The sequence below is a fragment of the Nannospalax galili genome, unplaced genomic scaffold, assembly GCF_000622305.1.
Source record: "Nannospalax galili isolate Female #2095 unplaced genomic scaffold, S.galili_v1.0 scaffold2085, whole genome shotgun sequence".
Lineage (NCBI taxonomy): Eukaryota > Metazoa > Chordata > Mammalia > Rodentia > Spalacidae > Nannospalax > Nannospalax galili.
In genome coordinates, this window is record NW_008353877.1 from 102,809 (window position 1) to 123,907 (window position 21,099).

The window sequence follows — 21,099 nt, forward strand, 5'->3', positions numbered from 1 at the left end:
TTAAGTCCATTTGATATATGGTATTGTTTAATTCAGATGTCTCTCTGTTAACTCTCTGCCCTGTTGACCTATCTAAAGGAGACAGTGGAGTATTGATGTCCCCTACTATTAATGAATTGGGATTAATCTGGTTCTTAAAGTCCTGTAGTATTGTTTTTATGAAGTTGGGTGCACCAGAGTTTGGTGAATATATATTCATTATTGAAATATTTTCTTGGTTTATTGTTCCTTTGGTCAGAATGAAGTGACCCTCTTTGTCTCTTCTGATTAGTTTCAGTTTAAAGGCTATTTTATCAGATATTAGAATTGCAACGCCTGCTTTTTTTCTCAGTACCATTTTCTTGGTATATATATTTTTCCCATCCTTTCATCTTAAGGTAGTGCCTGTCCTTGAAAGTGAGATGAGTTTCTTGCAGACAACAAAAAGATGGGTTTTGTTTCTTAATCCATTGAACTAGTCTGTGTCTTTTGACTGGGGAATTCAGTCCATTGATATTTAAAGTTCAACTTGGATTCATTCTTCATTTTAAAAATTATTTCTGTTCACATTCTTGATGTAGCTGTGCATTTCCACAGTTATACCTTCACTGACTTTCTTTCCATCACCCCTTGTGTGCGGTCGTTCCTTTCTTCAGCTCTTTATTGCGTCAAGAACACTGAAGGGCTGGTTTTGTGGACATGAATTTTTTCAGCCAACTTTTGTCATGGAAGATTTTTCTTTCCCCTTCAACTATGATAGACTTTTTGGCTGGGTAAAGTAGTCTGGGTTGGCATCTGTGGTCATTTAGAGCTAGGAATACCTTGGTCCAGGCTCTTCTGGCTTTCACGGTTTGCACTGAAAAGTCAGCTGTAATCCTGATGGGTTTTCCTTTCTATGTGACTTGTTGTTTTTCTTTTGCAGCTTTCAGTATTGTCTCTTTGTTCTGAATGTTTAGTGTTTTTACTATGATGTGTAGTGGAGAGTTTCTTTTCTGGTCCTGTCTATTTAGTGTTCTAGATGCTTCTTGTATTTGTATGGGCATGTCTTTCTTTAATTTGGGGAAATTTTCTTCTACAATCCTGTTGAAGTTCTGTTCTATACCATTATCTTGAGATTCTTCTCCTTCCTGTATGCCTATGATTCGTAAGTTTGTTTTTTTATGGTGTCACACAATTCTTTCATATTCCATTCTTGTGTTTTCTTAAATTTTTCATAATCTTTGCTTGAGTGGTCTAATTCGTCTACTTTATCTTCCGGTCTTGATAGTCTGTTTTCCATTTCATTCATCCTATTAGTGAGGCTTTCTCCTGTCGTTTCTAATTGGCTTACCGAATGTTTCACTTCTTTCTTCATTTCAGCCTAAGTATTCTTCAATATTTGTAACTCTTTTCTGAATTCATTCAGAAGTTTATTCCTATCTTCCTTCAGATCTTTGATTTCTTTGTTTGTGTGTTCTTTAAATTCACTGAATTCTTTTATCATGTTTATAATTGTTCTTTTGAGTTCCATGTCCTGTGTTATCTCTAAGGAGTTATCATTGTACTCCCCTGGAGGACTATTGGTAGTTGGTGGGGATATATTTTGGTTTTTCATGTTATTATTTTTTCTCTGTGACTTTGACATGTGAGTTTCTTTCGTAGTTTCTGATTCTTGTGTGAGACTCAAGCCTTCCTTTGTTGAGTTTAGGCCTGCTTCTTTTTGTAAATTGTATGTGCCTTTGTGGTTTACTTGTTGGATATGAAAAGCTGGTTGGTCTAGGTTTCAGGTTCTCTCTTTTGATTTTAAATTGGAGTGGCCTAATTGCTTTTGTCTTTGTGAGTTCCCACAGAGGCCCAAGTGAGATGAGGCTCAGATGCTCTCAGGCTTTCTCCTAAGGTCTGGATCCCTCCAGAAAATATGCTGCCCTCAGGAATTTGGGGGCTGGGCTGGGCTGGCTTGGGAGCAGGGCCCAGGAAAGATGCTGATCTCAGGAAGCTGGTGGCTCTGCCACCCAGGAATGCAAAGGGAAGTGGGATCAGGAAGAGGCCCCTCGGTCTCCTGGGGACTACAGGGAGGAACTGGGTTGGTCTAGATGCAAAGAGTCAGGAAGCAGTGGTGGCTCTTGGCGAGAGGTTAGCCTTGGTGTCTGTGGTGCTAAGACAAGAAATGGGCGGGTATCCAGGCTAGGAGGAGAGAGGCCCCAGGGGAGCTGGGAGGGAGTCAAGAGGCTGGGGGAGTCAAGGTGGGGCGGGCCCGCTGGGCTTACCCAGGAAAGGTGCTCGCATCAGGACACCGGAGGCTCTGCAGCCCAGGAAGCAAAGGGAGGTGAAGGCGGGACCACGGAAGAGTGTTTTTTACCTTTTGAGATTCCGATAGGACTTGGAGCTTTAAGAGCAGGGAAGACAGGAGGCTGAGAAGGAATTTTTGTTTGTTGGGGGACATTCAGGCAGACGAGAAGATGGACTTAGCTGAGCTCCAGGGTAGAAAGCAGGGCTCCTGGGCCTCCTGACTGGGATGCAGGAGGGAGAGGGGGGAAGGGGAGAGTGAACTGTGAGATTCCTATCACTTGGGGACATTTTTCCTCTTGCTATTTCCAAGTTGGAGTGCCAAGGTCTGTGTCCTTGGTCAGGTTTCATTCCTAATCCTGAGGGCTGTACCCTCCGGAACCACTCTGTGGGCACAGGACAGTGCTTGATAAGTGATCCTCGTCAAATTTCTTCACTGTAGATGCACAGCATCTTTCTTCTTTTCCCTTTTTGTTTTTGACTATATAACTATATATCACACTGTGGACCATTTTAAACATCTTTAAGTGTCTTGTGGCATTAAATGCACTCACACTGTAATGTAGCACCCCACCTCCATCTCTAGACTTTGTCATCATGTTGAAATTCTCAGAATATTGATCAGTGATCTTCACACCCCCCCTCCCAGTCCCTGGTAACCATCTCTTTAGTTTCTATCTTCATGAACTTGTTTACTTTAGATAATTCAAATGAGTGGACTCTTACAATATTGTAATCAACCTGTCAGAAATGAAGATACTCTTTTTAAAAAAAATTTTTAATTGAATTTTTGTGTATTTTATACAGAATAGCTGAAGCAATCTTGATCATCTTTATACCCCTGTCCCCACAGGCACCCTCCCATAGTCCCCACACACACGCTGGAACCCGTATACTCTGTGTTCTGTGTTAAGGCCCACTGTGTCAAGTCCGTGTCCCCATGTGTCCTCAGTGCATCCGCTGAGGTCTAGTCAGCCTATCTAGAGTCCCTTGTTTTAGGAAGATCAGCTCTTCTTCACCTAGTAGTAATCAGTTTCCAATATTTCTTCAACTAAGATTGGGGTTGGCTGTTCAAGAAATGAAGGTATTCTAAAGAGATACTTGTGACCCCCAAATCTATCAGACTACTGAAACAAGAGAACCCCCCCCCCTGCAATGGGAATTTCCCCAGGAATCTCATGCTGGGAGGAGGGAAAGGTAGGAGCCTTGCAACAGTTGGCAAAAAATCTTGTCTCCCAGAAAACAGATTTTGCAGTTCTAGCAACTTGTCAAACCATCTTGTAGGATGAGACTGAAGTCCAGACAGTGATGGGTCAGTGTTGGGCAGGACCACACCTTGATGGGACTGCTTAGACGTGCCTGTCTCCAGACATCTATTTAAACTTTGATATCACTTCAGAACACTGAACATGGACTTGAGAGTCACTGGATCTCTTTGTCGCTCTTTCCAATGTATCCACAATGACTAAATCTCCTTTTCCTGCTTTTGACTATTAATTTGGATGTTTTAATTAGCTTCTTTCTCAAGGAGAGATGGTTGAACTTGGCTTCTTGGGGTGAAGATTGTGACCCCAAATTTGGCAACAATATTTATTGTGTGTTTTACTTAGCATGATGTCTTCAAGGTTTATCCACGTTAGTGTCAGGATTTCTTCCCTCTTTAAGGCTGGATAATACTTCATTGTATGTGTATACAGCAGGTTGTTTGTGCATTCATCTGTTGGTAGACTTTGAGATGTTCCCATTTTGTCTGTTGTGATTGATATTTCTCTGAGACTGGGGTACAAATACCTTGAGTCCCTGCTCTCACTTCTTTGGGGCATCCATCTAGAAGTAGAATTATTGTACTCATATGGTAATTCTTTGTTGGCTTTTCGGGGTGGGCATACTGTTTTCTTCAGTGGAATCATTTTGCATCACAGTTAATAGAAAGCTTCTGGTTTCTTCATATCTCTGCCAACACTTATTATTGTCTGTTTTTACAGAAGCCACCCTAAAGAGTGTGGACTTGTTTTTTAAAATGTAAATGACCATAGATAGGAGAGACCTTGATGAGGCAACTGAGCGGGGGGCTTTCTTCAGTGTGTGCAGGGAGATGGCTAATGGGATGGGTTTTGAGGGTATTTAGGGAGAGAAGGTCTGGATGAAGGTACCAAAACCATATTTCCCTGATCTTGGGGCTGGATGGAGAGGCCCCACCCCAGGACACTGAGGTATAAGGGTTTCTCGTGATGACAAGTTGCTGTGTGGCCACATTTTTGGGCTTTTGTCCAGGAAAACTTATGTTTAATTTGGGCCTCTCTTTCTGCGTGTTTCTTCCCAGTGTGACAACGCAAAGGGATTGAAAGCCTTCTATGATGCAATAAAGTATGGGCCGAACCACTTGATGGTGTTTGGAGGCGTCTGCCCGTCTGTTACATCCATCATTGCAGAGTCCCTCCAGGGCTGGAATCTGGTGCAGGTAAGGGAAAAACTGCCTCCCTTGGGAGCACTATCTTTGTGGGCTGTCAGCACTTAACAGGAATGGTCCTTGCACAGTGTGGTTCCTAAGCTGCTGAGTCAGGCCAAACTTTATCCTGAATGATTACATAGCCTCCTGTGGCCATTACTCCTGGCCTGACCCCTGGCTTGTTCTTGTATAGAACATACCAAGGGTCCTTAAAGGGCAGGCCTGGTGCCACTCCATGTGTCTGAACTCCCAGTGCTGTGTTCATCACTGACTCCCTAGCCAGACTCTCAGGGCCATCAAGTCTAGTCAACTTGCCTGTGCACATGATCCTCTGCTTGCCACCCATAGCACCACCACACAGATAGCATCAACCTTCAAACAGTATGCCCCACCCCTCAGACAGCACAATCCCTCTAAGACAGCACCCCCCCTCCCCCGCAGACAACACTGCCCTCCAGGCAGCACTGCCTTCATACAACACCACCACCCCAGACAACACCATTTTCCAGACAGCTCGCACCCCTACCAGGCAGCATCATCCCCCAGGCAGCTCACCCTTTGGACAGCACCTGCTCTGTATGAACCCTCGGTCTCCTAGCATCTGAGCCCTGTCTGCCATATCATTTGTCAGATGTCCTCTATCCTGTCCAAACTGGATCTGCCTTCTGTGTTGTAGTTCTCCTTTGTCCACTAAGGCTGCCTCTCTCTTCATTAAGCCGGTCCTAGGCCCCTGGCCAGGAATTAGCTGATTTTATACACTACTGAGTGCACCAATGAGTATATAATTGGTTGTAGATGAGTCTCAACGATATTAGCTATTACTTGGAATGGGAGGGAGAAGTATAGAAAGATAGGACACCAAGGAGGAGTGATGGCCTATGCACATGCTTACCTCTTTGTTTCATCCATCCATATATCCATCCATTGATCATCCATCTGCCCCTCCCTCCCCTCATCCCATCCATCCATCCATTGATCATCCAACTACCCCTCCCTCCATCCAGCCACCCATCTATCATCCATCTACCCCTCCATCATTTCCCTCCCTCCCTCCCTCCCTCCAACCCTTCCTATCTTCCTGCCTTCCATTCAATCAACTGACCAACCAATCAACCAACCAACCAACAAATATTTAGGGCAACTTACTTTCTGCTTGGAATTCTGATCACATGGGGAAGTAGTGTTGGAAGGACAGAAATGGTCCCATCCTTCCAGAACTTGCATTCAAGGAATGGTAAGAAATGAATAATTCCTTGTAATCCGGAGACCTGACAGTTGTCTATGCAGTCTACCACACACCAGATACTGTTCTGAGTCCTTCTGTGCATTAACTCGGTCTTTATAACTGGTCTATGATATTATAATCATCCCCATCCCATAGGTAAGGAAACTGAGGCACAGAAGGGCTGTGCTGTGTAGCTCACCCAGGGACTCATAGCTAACAAGAAGTAGAGCAGGATTTGATTTAACTAGTCTGATCTTAAGATGAGGTTGTGGTAAGAAAACAGGGCTGTACTATAAATAAGCAGTACATGGGATAAATAGTGAGCACACTGGCACTCAGCAAAGGCCTCTGGGAGAGGATGACGCTGAGATCTGAAGGGTAGGAAGGAGCGGCTGGATGTAAAGCATCCCTTTCAGTGGGTGAGATGATGAATTCAGACAGGGGGCTGGCAGTGAGAAAGAACCAACATGTCTGGAGATAGAAATAAGGCAGTGGGACTGGGGCTGAGCAGTCAGGGTGATGAGAAGGCACCCACACTGGGAGCTTCCCCAAGTCCAGGTCTGCGTGCCTAGGGCACTGTGGGTAGAGTCCAAGAACAGCCAAGAGGGAGGACGGCGCAAGCTGTGGTGCAGGACTGGAGGTCCAATGAGCCAGGGCCACATAAGCTCTTCCAGGGCAGGGATGCAGCACTGGCTACTGAAGTAGGAGAGGGTGGCGGACAGTTGGAGGTATGGAGGAGAGCGTTGCTGGCAGAGTGCAGAATCTGGAGATGGGAATGTGTGTGAGCACTGACTCATTCCTGTGGCTGGAGTAGACCATGCTGGGCTTGCCTATGCAACGAGAGAGGCGCTGAGGAAGCAGCTCACCAGACTGTAGGACAAACCCCCCGAGCATCCTGGGAGTTAACACAGGGCAGTGTGCTTGGAACACTAGCTTCAAGCCCTCAAGGGACCCCAAATGCTGCAAGACCTTGGCCCAGTCGCTCACCTTCTCTAGACTTGAGTTTGCTCACAGAGGACTCTATAAATACTGGGCCAAAGGTAGAGGGCAGAAAGGCTGGAGAATCCAAAGCCTTTATGGAGAATTATGTATTAGAAATGGGTCTGGGGTCCCAAGAAAATGACCACATATACAAAGCATTTGGGGAAGGCAAAAAGTTCTTCCTTCTGCAGAAGGCTGTCAGGCTGCTCTGAATCCAGCAAACACTTTAAGATGGCCTCTTCCTTTTATACCAAACATAAAAGAGAGCTTGGCTGTCCCTCATTAGTTGACCGTCAACTGCACAATCTAAACCTGATTGACTAGTTTAAAGAGTAAGGGAGAATTCTTACATTTTAGGGACATGGAGCTCCCACACATAGCCAGAGTCCTAAAGGTAGAGTGTGAGGGCCCTGGTGCGTAGCCAGAGTCATAAAAGTAAAGGGGGTGGGGTGGGCTAAAAAATAAATGATAGCCGGCATGGTGGCGCATGCCTGTAGTCCCAGCACTTGGGAGAAAGAGGCAGGTGGATCTCTGTGAGTTCAAGGCCAGCCTGGTCTACATAGTGAGTTCCAGGACAGCTGGGGCTACAGGGAGACCCTGTCTTAAAAAGACCAAAACAAAACAAACAAACAAACAAAAAAAAAACCAACAAAACTATAAAGCTATAAGTTACAATTGGCATGTTAAGAATCAAATAACATTAAGGTAGATATTAGCTTTATAACAAGGGCACTGAAAAGAAAGGCAAGCACGTAATTTTAAAATGTTTTTGACAGAAATGATTTCATGTCTTACATTTATATTTTTACACATTGGCAAAAAAAAACAAAACACTGTTCAGGTGACAAGCACAAAGGGAGCTGTTGCAAGCAGCGTTCAACTTTGAATATATATTTTGATCTTAGACAACTGTAAGCCTAGGAACCTAGGAGCTGGATTCAGGGCCTCTGAGCACCTACATGCTCCCTGCTGGGAAGAACAACTGGAAATAAAGAAAATGCAGATTAGATTGCGGTTGACTCTTGAAGCCTCTATTTTACACTTTAAAGGTAAACCTCCCTTTGAAAGAAAGAAGGTACCTTACATTCTGGTTTCTCACAGGGGGTCATGGGACCATGCACGTGGGGCCATGCGGGGTCTCAGGCTGCCCATTCTCCTCCTCCTCCTCCTCTTCCTCTTCCTCCTCTTCCTCCTCCTCCTCCTCCCCATCCTCCTCCCCCTCCCCCCTCCGCCGTGTCTGGGGCCTGCTCCTGTGTTACACTCTTACACTACTAGTGTTTCCTTATAGACCCCAGGGCCAGATCAAGGGCTTCAGCTGAATATGGGGGTGGAAGGGTCCAGGGACCTGGGAACTGGGTGGTATGAGACAGACTGGAGTGCTCAGAGGATTTAAAAGGCAGAACGGTGGGCTGAACCCAGGGGAGCCATCCTCTCCCAGCCTTCTGGAGTCTGCCTGGAGGAGGGAGGAAAGCAGAGCTACATCCTGATGGGGGGTCACCTGAGAAGCTGGATAGCTGCCTCCCTCCATCCTTGTACTCACGGGAACTATAGCCCTATTTGTTATGATTCAAACTCTGGTTCACCCAAGCTTCTATTACACCTATCTGGAGGCTGAGCTCATCCCCCAAGAGGGTGGGTGGGTCTGTAGCTGCTGGAGGGATTCAGTGCCTGGACTTATTCAGAAGTGGGCTCTTGGGGGAAATGCATGCGGTTGGCATCATCGAAAAAGAACTCTTAACTGCCCCTTGAGAGGGTATGCAACCCTCGCTGGACAGAGACTGACCTGGAATGCTGGAATGTGTAATAGGCTGTTTCTGTTTCCTATGTCACACACACACAAAATAGGACTTCACATACCACAGGGATAAAAACTCACCCTGGTATTGAAACAGGTTAAATTTAACTTTCGCCTTTTGCTGTGTTTCTTGATTCAGGCTTGCTGCGTAGGGCTGCTAACACTCTTTTTGTCTTGATCTAAGTCACTCAGCCACTGGGAGCCTAAATTCCTGCATCGCAGACCAGAGAAAGGTGGCTCTGTCCCTCTCCCAACCTGGGCAGGTCTTGTACAGAGTGTGGGACTCAATCTGGGCTTCACATAGAAGACTCTGGCTACGGTATGACCAGAAAGAAGCCAGCTGAACATTGGAGAAGGGAGCATGTTGGGAGTGGAGCGGAGGAAAAGGTTTTGGTTTCGGGAATTGCATGGCTCTCTGGGAGATTTCCTGGTGGTAGGGTGATGTAGCTGTGAGAAGGAGGCAGCATGGTGGAGGTTAGAGAGGAGCCCGTTTTCACAGTAGGCAAGCCCTGCTTCCTGCCTCAGGAGGTGTCCAACACAAGGCAGGCAGCCTGGCTGTGAAATCATGAATCCCCGTCTAGCTAAAACTCCTTCCCTGGAGGAGAAGTGAACAACATCTACCCACTTCACCTAAGGTCCTAAGGACAAACCAAAGTAAAATTCCATCACAGTTCCCCGAGGAGTTTATTATGCTTATTTACAGAGTGTGAGCAAGGGATTACTGACAGGAAAGAGGGTGACCCCAAAGCAATCGCACTGGAAAGTCCTTACCTAGCATGAACAATGACTTCTCCATAGCTATATAGATGAAGCCCTCTGCCCCTAGTCTTCCCTAGCCTATGTAAGAGGCCACCTACAGTTAGGGCACATTTGCATCCAAATGTCTGGGGAAAGTGGCTAGGTACTTGGGTGAGGGTCCAAGAACCTTCCCATTCCCTTCTTCTAGGTGGGAATAGCCACAGTCCACAGACCCTATTGTGATAAACTCTTGCAAGCAGGCACAGCTGATCTCTTAAAGATGGTGGCAGTTTGGCTGGGAAGATAGTACTGTACAGCACCCCAGATGCCCAGGTTCCCTGAACATTGCAGTGTCAGGCCTGTCCTGGGGAGACTGAACACAGAATAGAGGGGATCAGACTGATGGCTTGTGAGGGGCCGGCCACAGCCTTTTATTAAGGATGCAGGGTCTAGGGCTCCACTCTGAGCAGGACCAGGTTAGGGGCATTCATCAACTCCTCCAATGACTAAAGGCCCACTCTTCACCCTGGGCCAACTCAGTGCCAGCAAGAAGCTCAGGTGACTGCCGTGCACTGGGTTTCTAGAGACATGATGGCCCAGTGCGTGCCAGGGCCTCTTATCTGGGCTCTTTAGCAACCTGCCCCAGGGCAAAGCCCACCTGTGTGGTGTGGCAAGTTCATTTCCCCAGCCCACCTCCTGCTCCTTCATTCTTCAGGCCTGAGTACAAGCTGCCTCAGCCTCTGAGGTCTCTCTCCGTGGCAGGACCCTGCTCATTCTGGATGGTGCAGCCTGGCAACCCCTTCCTTTGGGAGCACACTCCCATGTGCACTTTTCCTTATGTCCCACTTTCTAGATATCCACTGCCCCACCCTGGCCTGGAGCTTCCAAGGGTCAGAGCCCTTCATAACCTGTCACAGTCTGACACCCGTGCCCAGCAGTGCTTAGGTGAATTTGCTGCTCGGGTGCCTTCTAGACCTTTGGCCCCATCCTCTCAGAACAGAAGATCGATCGTCCAAGCCTGACATACCTCAGAGGACTCGAGGACTCTCTTGATCTGTAGACCCCACTGTGTCTTAATCATCTGCTTCACCTGAGCAGACCCTCAGCATCCCATCCTCAGAAATCTGAAGATGGCTTCCAAGGGACCCCACCTGGAACTCGGGGGCAATGCTGCAGACTGTGCCCCCAGCTGTGCCTTCTGAAGCCTGGGCTGGGGGATGGCAGAATTAGAAGCAGGCCAGGGAAGATGGAGGCAGCCTGGCCTGACGAAGATAGGGAGGCAGAGGCAGGTGAAGGTACCAGACAGTCCGGAGAGAGGCATTTTGGAGGCCTCATTCCATGACAGAATGCCAGGAGTTACTTCGGCTGGCAGGCAGAGAAGTGCAGGGATGAAAATAAGGTCAGATCCCTGACAGGCTAAAGGGCAGCTGGTAGAGAAAGGCAAACACTGGTTCCCCAAGAACTGCGTCCCACAGAGCGTGTCCTTTAAATGGCTCTGCAGTAGGTTATTAAACCTTAGATGCCTTTTGCTCGAGCACCCTCCGAGGTGCCCTCGCAGCCCACTCTGCCTTCTGGCCTGATTTGGCACACCCCTGAGGACTTTCCTGGTAAGGAAAGATTCAACTCCTGGAGTGGGGCTGTCTCCTTGGAGAAGTGCCTGTGGGGTGGAGGCCCAGGGAAAGTTGCAATGGGGGGAAGGTGGGTTAGTAGACCGGTTGCCAATGGAGTCCTGGTATATTTAGGACTTGATTTTCAAAAAACTTGAAATCATGCTTGGTTTTGGCATTAAAAAAAAAATGAATCAGTAAAAACCCCTAAATCCAGCCCTTTCCTCTTTGACAAATTCCAGCATCTCTCTGAACTGCCATTTGCTTCCCAGAACACAAATTTTGTGATTTGACTTGATTTTCTCACATGATTATTTTATTAAACTGTGGGTTGCCTGAGAAATCAAACACTTCCTACTTAGCTGTGGGTTGTAGAATTTGAGGTGGGTGCATTGGATGGCAGGGCTGGGAGGAGCTTAGTTGTCACTGGGTCTCTAGGTGGGGTAGGACCTCACCCAAGTTCTCACTATCTGAGTACCTCTGGGTTCCTTGGCTCACTGTCTGGAGGCTTACAGTAGATAACTCCATCTTCTCTCTCAGCCTCCCTTTTCTGTAAAATGGGAGCTGTAAGCCTGACTACTGTCTGTTGCAGATGCTTTGAGAATGAATGAGAGCTCCTTTCTCTTTTGCCAAGCGAAGTATTTTTATGAATGAGTAAACAGTAGCTGCTGTTCTGATGGCCGTGATCCCTCCACAGGAGCAGGCATCCCATGGCAGGACATTCTGACATCTCTGCTTTGCGTGGACTGCAAAGCTTGCTTCTCCCAACTCTGCAGATTATAATGAAAGGGACAAAGGCATGTGAGGACTCTGCAGCAAGATGGCAAAGTTTACCTTCTGCCTCTCCACGCCCAGGAGTCAAAGTCCACCAGGCCCCTCCACCAGGGAACAGCATTTAGGGTGATTAGACAAGGTAGTGCTGCTGCTCTCTAAGAAAGACAATAGAGGCCAATAATCCAGGGCAGTTGGAGCCTTTTCTTGGCACTGATCTCCAGAGGGGCCATTTAGCACACTAATAATCTATGAGATGCTTCCACCTTAAAAACAAAAGAAGGGAGGAAAGAATAAGTGATATTAATATTAAGGGCGTGCTCTCTGGGCCAAGCAGAAGGCATGGCAGAGACCCTAGGAACTTGGGGTCTTCAAACGGTCCTTCCTGGCCATGTCATGAGATGCCAGGTACAGTGAAGCTGAGTTATCAGAGCTAGCACCAGCAGAATATTCTTATGAACCAAGGTAAAGGCTGGCAGCTTCGGGCTCAGATGCAGTTGGTAGGAGGAAGGAAGTGCCCTCAGGTGGTTTTCATGGTAAAGAAGTTCGGGAGTTGACACCAGGCAGGACCTTCCCCAGTGGTCATGGCAACAGATAGGATTGTTGTGGGACACACTGCTGAGGGCAGTAGAGAGATGAGGGGATGATAAGGCACCAGGATAAAAGAAGACAGCTCTGCCTGGTACCTGAGCCCCCCATGTATTTGCCCCAAGCTTAAGCTCCAGCTATCCAGAATTCCTTGAGCCTGCTCAACTGCCTACCCAAATAACACCCCATGTCTGGCAGACCAATTTCCTCTCTTTTCTCCCTGGAAACCCAAGGCCAGTCTGTAGGAGCTGCCTTCAAATTTGACTCCTTCAGTGGAATCTTTTCTGATTTCTCTGGAACTGCTGGTGCATTCTTGGCTCCTCCTATCTCTCAGCTTCAGTATACTGCCTTCCTTCCCCAGAGTCTACTAGCTCACTATCCCCAGTTCTGCCTCCCGTGTGAGACTGGTACCCCACAGACATGGCACTGTCTCATCAGTCTCTTCCTGCCTAGAAGTCTTTCCATGCCAAGGCCTGAACAGGGTCCCAGGCACCCGTGTGAGGACCTGGCAATGAGTTCAGGTCACAGCTTTGCATGGGGCCTAGGGATTCACTGCATTGGGTGGAAGGTGGGGAGACCTGGAGGGGATGCTCTTCTCCCTAGGTCACCCGTTCATCCTCTCACTCACCAGGTGCAGCACCCTCGGCATGCCCTTCCAGGCTCACCCAGAGCCCACCACCCAACACTGTCATCCCTAGAGAGGGAGACAGTCTGGTAGCTAGAACAGAGGACTGGCAGAATTGCAAACCAGAGCCTCCTTCAGAGGCTTGTCCATGTGATGGGGCCAAACACTGCGCTCTTCCTTGGGGGCAGTGTGTAAGGACCAAGCATGGGGAAGATGGAGCACGCAGATGCTGTCTGTAGACTGCCAACCCCTACAGATGTCCTGTTAAGGCACTTGCGGTCTGAGATGCCAGCCAGGCTCTGACTGAGGAACTCCTTGAAGATTTATAGGTCTCCACTTGTCTCCAGGTTCCAAGTTGTGTGAAGGAAATGAACTATCAGGGACCATGAAGGTGACTCATAACAATATAGTTAGAACAGAGAACCTGCCCCAAAGGCGGGGCCAGCCCACAGGGGCTGTTAAAGAGGCGCATGCTCCTTTTCTGGCTGAATTTTCTCAGCAGCCAGAACGGTTTAAGGAGGGGTGCCAGGTGCTCTCTAGTGCATGGCAGATCCCAATTTATCCTGCCGCAGACCCAACCCATATCTTTCCTGTTGATCTGGTAAAAGGTTGAGTTCAAGGTTCTGACCCCATTTTTAATTCAGGACCTCTAATGTAACAGCCATTCCCAGCTGGCGCTACAGTGGTCTTATTCTCGTGTGTCTTTCCCCATCAGCCACCTCCACTCCTTTCTGGAAGTCTAGAAACTGTAAATAGATAAGTCACTTGAACTACTTACTGTACAGGAGTGGCGGCTTGTCATTGGCATGTGTGTGCACTGAGAAAGGAGTATGAAGGCAGTTGAGAGGGAGAAGAAAGGGATCTCCTGGGATACAGGCTCGTGGGATGGGACGGGGTGCGCAGCAGGGTCAGGTAACACGTTCACAGCCAGATGCTGGTGCTGTTAGCTGGTGACCTGGGCAGGTTGCTTAGCCTCTCCCAGCCTGTTTCTCATCTTTGGCTTTCGACCTGGAGGTGGCTGTGAGGGAGACCTGGGACAGTATTCATTAAATGCTTGTATCACTTCTCCATCCTGAGGACTTCTGTCTATGGACAGAGATGCCCAGTGGCTTCCTGGTCTACCCCCACAGGTGGAGACAGGACCCGGTCAGGGTCAGCTATCTCCCCAGGGCTTCCTACCCTGAAGGGGGAGGGTTGGGCTAGGTTGTTGGGCCTTGACAACCTTGATAACGCCATGTCTTTATCCTGGGGGTTCAGAGGCATCTGGGCAGCCTTCGACCTGTCATTTTCCCTCTTGTGTCCCTGCATGTGATTTCTCCTGGCTGCTAGGGCCTGATTTTCTTCCATCCCTAGATGCAGCAAGGGGAACCAAGCAGGTGGCCCAACGCCAAGGCCAGTTGAGTAATGCCATGTGAAACATCAGGAAGATGCCTTTTTAAAAAATATTATTGATTCTTTGAGAATTTCATACAACTTATTTTTATTATCTTCACACTTCCTCCCTCATCTCCTCCCCTATCTCCACTCTCACCTTACTATGTCTCTTTCCCAACTTCATAGCCTCTATTATTTAGACAGGGTCTCCCTGTAGCCCCAGCTGGCCTGGAATTTGAAATGTAGACCAGGCTGGCCTCCATTTCACAGAGATCTGACTGCCTCTGCCCTCCTGAGTGCTGAGATTAAAGGTGTGTGCCACCACTACACCCAACTTATTTTTTTAAAGGCCTATCCAGTTGAATTTGTGTCCCCAAATATTCTTGTATATGGATCCACCCCTGAAGCCCGGTTAACATACCCAGCATCATACCTTTAAAGAAAACCAACTCTCCCTCTGTCAGCAGCTATTGATGGTCGATATTTCTTCAGCTAGGATTGGGGCCTCATGTTGGGATTTTTGTCTGGCTTGAGCTTGCAAAGGTCTTGTGCATACTGTCACAATTGCTGTGAGTTCATATGTGCATCTTTACCCTGGTGTCCAGACAACATGGTACTGTCCTCAAAGCTTCATCTCTATTGGCTAGCTTTCTAGTACTAGAAGGTGCTATGCATATTACTGGTAGAGAAAGGTAATCATCAATGTTACCCAGCTGTGAACACTGTGAACTATAACAACTGGCCTGGCAAGATACACCCACTGGTGCTGTAGTGGCACAAATGTTACAGGAGTAACCAACTACCTTCTGATTGGATTTTAGGCCCACTTCACAAAATAGCATCCATATGTGGCACTGTCATCAGGACCAAGAACCTGTGACTAGACAGGTCACAGGCCATAGGGAAGAATCTACTACTATTATTCTGTTAAGTAGATGTAGTGCTAATTGACTCCTAATGCTTATTGTTACACCCATACATTTGTGCTTTTTTAAAAAAGTATTTTATTATTTTTATGTGTACGAGTGTATTGCCTGCATGTATGTGAGTGCACCTGTGTCATGCAATGCTGAGGAGGTCAGAAGAGGGCTTCGGATTCCCTTGGAACTGGAGTTAAGGATAGTTCATAGCTGCCATGTGGGTGCTGGGAATCTAACTTCTGCAAGAACAGTCAGTGCTCTTAACTGCTGAGCCATCTCTCCAGCCCCACATTTGTGCTTTTGATCTCCTCTCTGCTCCCCAGGTAGAGAGTGTCTTCCTTTAGAAGGAGACCTACAGGGCACGGTGGCTGGCTAGCCTCCTAAGGACATCAGAGTCACTGCTGACAGCTACTGGGCCACACTACCCAGCACCCAGTCTCATTAAACCCTCATGCAGCAATGGGAGGTGGGGAAAGTGCAGTATTGTCTTGGTTAGGCTGATTCCAGAACTAGGAAAGTAAGATTCAGAGAAAGCACAGCCTTGTCTTTCTTCCTGCTGTGACTGGCCACAGGGTGCAGCTCCCCTGAGGCTCTGGAGACTCCAGACCCTGTTTCTCTGCAGTCTGTGTTGACAAGAGGGTCAGGGCTAACCTGGGTCTCTTTATATGGAGGGGGATTCTCCTTAGAAGTCATTTGTAACCCATGTACACACACACACACACACACACACACACACACACACACGCACATGCACACAAGTACCCCTCTTAAATTTATTACTCATCCAATAAATTGTGTATAAAAAAATAGATGGTTCTTTTGAATTCTGGGACTAGATGGACTCCATGTTGGTGAAAATCAATAAGTGCTAAGTATTTCAAGCACACAGTACTCAGAGCTCTACTCTGGGAGGTTTTATAATGAATGAACTGATCGTTTTAATAGTGCACAGCCTGCATTAGTTGTGAATTATACAGAAGGCTTTTGCTTTGAGTCAGTTTACAAAAAAGATTAAATTATTTATTATTTCCATGAGGGGCTGAGCCTCACATGGCAGAAAGAACTGAACTTGAGAAAAAACGATACTAGATTAGATAAATATTTAGACATCGTACCCAAATGTGGATAGAAACACAATTTTCTCCATGTCCCCCAAGTTTCTAGGCAGGTTTCTTCGCACGGTCTGGGAAGACGGCATGCTGGTTTGGCAGTGTCAGGAACCAGCTGCATGCCTGCTGCATTGCCTATCTTCAGTGTCTTCTGAGCTATCAAGCATCCTGGAGTAACGTATGGGTGGGTCTTTAGCACAGGAAAATTACCTAATCCTTTAGTCAGTGCCATTCCAGCCTGAACACCACTTCCTGGGGATGGGCATGCTCCCAACAAGCCCATCTTTAACCTCTCTTCACCCTACAGCATCACCCTGAGTTCAGTTCCACTGCAGTGTCCATTCTGATTGTGATGTCCGCTTCCTCTTCCGGGGCAGGGCAGCGAGCACCTGCCTTGACTGCAGTTGGCTCCCAAAGCCCAGTGCTGGCGTTTGAGCTGGGAGGCTCTCCAGGAGCCTTGGTTTTGTTTAGGATTCTGTCTCCTCTCCCTCATTTATGTAAGTGGCATGGGGAGCTCATAGATTATTAAAAACACAGTGAATATGCTGCACTTCCATTGGTGGGTAGACATTATTTTCCCTGCAGTGTTTTTGCTGGTTGTTTCTACCATGATCCCAAATTCTCTTCCAACTTTTTATTTCAAAAATTTCAAGGGACTGGAGAGATGGCTCAGCTTTTAAGAGCATCTTAAAAGTTAGCTGCTCTTGCAGAGGAGGGTTTGGTTCCCAGCACCCACATGGTAGCTAACCGTCCCTTACTCCAATTCCAGAGGATCTGATGCCCTCTTCTGGCCTCTGAGGGCATTGCACACATGTGGTACACTTCCGTGCATGCAGGCAAAACACTCATACACATAAAATAAAAATAATTAAGATTTTTTCCAAATTTTTACAAAAGGTAAAAGTACAATGAACATGATCTACCCTTCATTCCCTAGTTGTTCCCAGCCCAGTTGCCATATTTGTGTCACCTTCGTCTCTTCCCTTTCACTAATCTCTCTCCCCACCCCATACTCATTCATATACAACCCCACATTTTTTTGATGAAGCACTTGACAATTGTTTGGAGACATATTTTTTTTAAAAAAAATCAATAGCAGGAATCCCCTAAGAATGTTTGTATTCTCTTACATAACAATAGAATAATTACCACAAACAAAACCCTTCAGTGCTGCAGTTATATTATGTAATGGATGGTCTATATTCAAATTTTTCACTTGTCCCCAAAATGTCCTTATTGCCACTTACTTATAAGTGAAGAGGGGAATCAAGAATCTACTCAAGGGCAAGCATTATGCTTGTTATCAAACTTTAGTCTCCTTTAATCTAAAGCAGTCCTCTAACTTTCCTCCTCCTCCTCCTCTCCCCCTCCCCCCTCCTCCTCTCCCCCTTCTTCCTCCTCTTTCTTGGCTTCCTGTGTGTGTGAGGGATGAACCCAGGGCCATTCAAAGCAAGCACTCTTGCCATACCCCCAGCCCATTTGAGACAGGGTCTCACTATGTAGTTTGGGTTACCTTCGAACTGGTGAGCCTCCTGCTTCCACTTCCCAAGTGCTGGGTGATTTAATTGTTCCTTCATGGTTAGATTCAGGATACACAGAGTTTGTGCAAGAATGTCAGCTATTGTAAGCCAGGCAAGGTGTCTCACACCTGTAAATCTGGCACTTAGAAGGAGGACTGAGGAAGGAATGAGGATGGTGAATTCCTGACCAGACTGGGCTATGTAGCAAGGCCCCATCTCAATAAAGGAGAGAGAGAGAGAGAGAGAGAGAGAGAGAGAGAGAGAGAGAGAGAGACTAGATGGAGGGATAGGGAAGAGAGGAGGGAGAGAGGGAGGGAGGGATGGAGGGAGGGAGGGAAGGAGAGAGAGAGACTAGATTTTATACTTTTGTGCAGTCTTCTTCCAGTGTAGCCCCTCAGGAGGCTCTGCTGTCTGTTTAAACTGTGCCTGCTGATGGTGAAGGTGCACCTGCCACACTGTGGTTCACATCCCTTTCCCCTCCACAACTACTAACTCATCCATGGGATGCAACTTGAGACCCTGTGATTCCTCCCACTCTCCCTTGGTGATTTGTCTCAGCATTGCAGAGGGCTGCAAAGTGATCCTTTTCTCCATCTCTTCCTTCTTTGTGCACTCAGGCACTCTCTACAGAGTAGTTTTCCTGTTGTTTTTAAAAGACCTTTTCTTTCCCCCTTCCTGGCCGTCTCTCTCCTTTGCCCATTAATTTGGACCTGCCCCAATCCTGGAAGCAGTCATTCTCCAGGGAGCCTTGATTCTTCGTGGCGGGAGATATTTTAAAACCAGCCTCTGGGGGCTGGGCATACTCACCCTTGCCACTGGGGCCCGCTCCTCCTAAGAGGTTTTCAGTGGGCTGAGCTTGAAAATAGAAGTTTAAAATATAATGACAGTGTCTAAAATGAGCATGAGGGCCATTCTACAAGTTACCAGCCTGTATTTATCAAAGTGTTTGATGTCGTGGAAAACAACAGAATCCACAAAAAGACAGACTGTTCTGGATAGAAAAAGACCAAAATAACAAAATACCAATGAATGGCATGGCATGAATGGATTTTTTAAATCCTTGGATCCTGGATTTAAAAAATAGGGAGGGACTTTTGGGGAAATTAAAGAGCTTTGTGTGTAGAACTCATGATGCTGACGTTACAGCATCTTTATGGTATAGGAGAACATCACTCAGGAAATGTATCCTTTACTCTTCAGGAGTAAGGTGTCCCAATGTCAGTAAACTAATTTCAAACACTTCAAAACCAAGAAATGACATGTGTGTGCATGCATGGGGATGTGAGACTGTAGAGGCTTGCACACAAATACAGACTGATGGACGGTGACAGGGAGAGGCAGATGTGGAGAGTGACAAGTGTCAGTGTTGGGTACCCTGTCTCATTCTCCCAGGATTTGGGGGCTGTGAGTGGTGTGTACTGGCGGCAGAAGCAGGAGGGTCTCCTTGGTCACACAGTAAAAATGTGTTCAGAGTCCCTCTACAGACTTTTCTCCCTGCGATCATTTTAACAGCTTGATAGACTTTTAGGTTCTTGTGTTTTGTTTTCAGGTTTTAGGGGCCGATCATTTCTTCTGACTGAATCATCTTACTTTTTCAAATATATACAACTTTTGTCTGATTCTGTAGTCAAAAATCAAACAGTAAGGCATGTTAGAGAGTTCCCAGCTCTTGCCCAGGTTTCTTTCATGCCGTGTATGTCATCCTCATGGTTGACTCTTAAAAAAAACCAATTTGAGATTTATCTTTCCCGTGCTCCCTGCTGCAAATGTGCATTCATCCCTTCTTCTTCTCTCTTACAGAAAAGGGCACATTCCCCACACAGCATTCTGCACCTGTTTTATTTTGCTTTTTTTTTTTTTTTTTTTTTTTTTTTTTTTTTTTTTTTTTTTTTTACCTAATTCTCCCAGGCTCTCAGATTTAGCACTATAGAATGACATCCCTTATGCTCGCTTCTCGGTGTGGATGCACCAGAGCTCACACAGCCAGTCCCCTCCTGATGGGCATCTGGACTGGCTCCAGTGGGAATAATGTTGGCCACGTGTTATATTTATGCCAATGCACTGCTGAGATGTGGGATTTCTGGGTCAAAGGGAAGATGCGTCTATGATTTCTCTGCAATATAAACCTTTGTTGAGTGAATGAGAAAACTAATGAATGCACTTGATTAGAGGGGCAGAAAGTAAAAGGCTAATATCTAAACGGGGATATAAAACAATTAGGATGAATAAAGCTCTTTGTGAGAGAGCTGGTTTAAAGCCCTTCTGGCACTGCTGTGTCTCGTCCAGCAATTTTCATCTCGCCTAAAGAAAGAAGAGTTTCTCTTTGCTTTGTAAATTAAACACAGAGTTAATTATAAAATCATGAAGTCTTGAAGCTGAAATTAAAACCGCCCAGCGCAGGCTCCTCATTTTAACAATAAAGAAACCAAGACCCAGAAAGAGGAGGGGACGAACAAAAAGACTAAGAAAACAATCAAATTCAGTTCAATTCCATTGGTTTCAATGAGCACTGGATGAAATATATGCTTTGTAATATGGTATGGAATTTTTCATTTCCACCAGAAGCCAATGTACAATTGTATGAGCGAGAACCCCCAGCTACAGCACAGTGCCTCCCGTCTCTGACAGTGTGGCTGTCACAGTGACATCTTCCACAGGATCTTAGTGCAAATGGGTTTTGTTCCCATCTTCTGTGTTATTCTAGGGCGCTCAGATGTATGTAGTCATTGTGATGGGTTGGATCAGGTGGCACTCAGCCCGACGGTGTGTGCTCTAGCTGATGCCATGGGAGGTCATGCTTGCCGAGGACCATCTGAAACTGCGTAATCATAGTGTTGGTGGTATTCTGTTTTGATTCAAAGCACGTCACATGGAGACACATATAGATTTAGCACAGCTGTTAACTTGGAGGTGAACCTGGGCAAGTCCCTTCTTTCTGGTCCAAGAATGTAAAATGAAGATTAGTATGAGTGGATAATGGCACACAGAAGAATGGAGCCCTTGCCATTGTTTTCTCATTTTGTGCTAGTGCAGACATAACAAGTTGATGCATGCTCACCCCTCATTTCCTTAACCTCCCAGCAGCCCACTGCTAATACTGCCTTGGCTCAAGTCTATTTACCATAGTTGGCTTGGAGAATTTTTTAGGGTTTT

At 46.6% G+C, this 21,099-nt stretch overlaps 1 protein-coding gene across 1 annotated transcript in view; it reads left to right on the forward strand.

The window, feature by feature from the left end:
• Gabbr2 (gamma-aminobutyric acid type B receptor subunit 2) overlaps positions 1 to 21,099 on the forward strand; it is a 296,026-nt gene that overhangs the window by 35,079 nt on the left and 239,848 nt on the right. Inside the window, exon 2 of the mRNA XM_008850966.1 lies at positions 4,568 to 4,705. Within this exon, the coding sequence (XP_008849188.1) occupies positions 4,568 to 4,705 (138 nt within the window). The remainder of the gene's footprint in view (positions 1 to 4,567; positions 4,706 to 21,099) is intronic.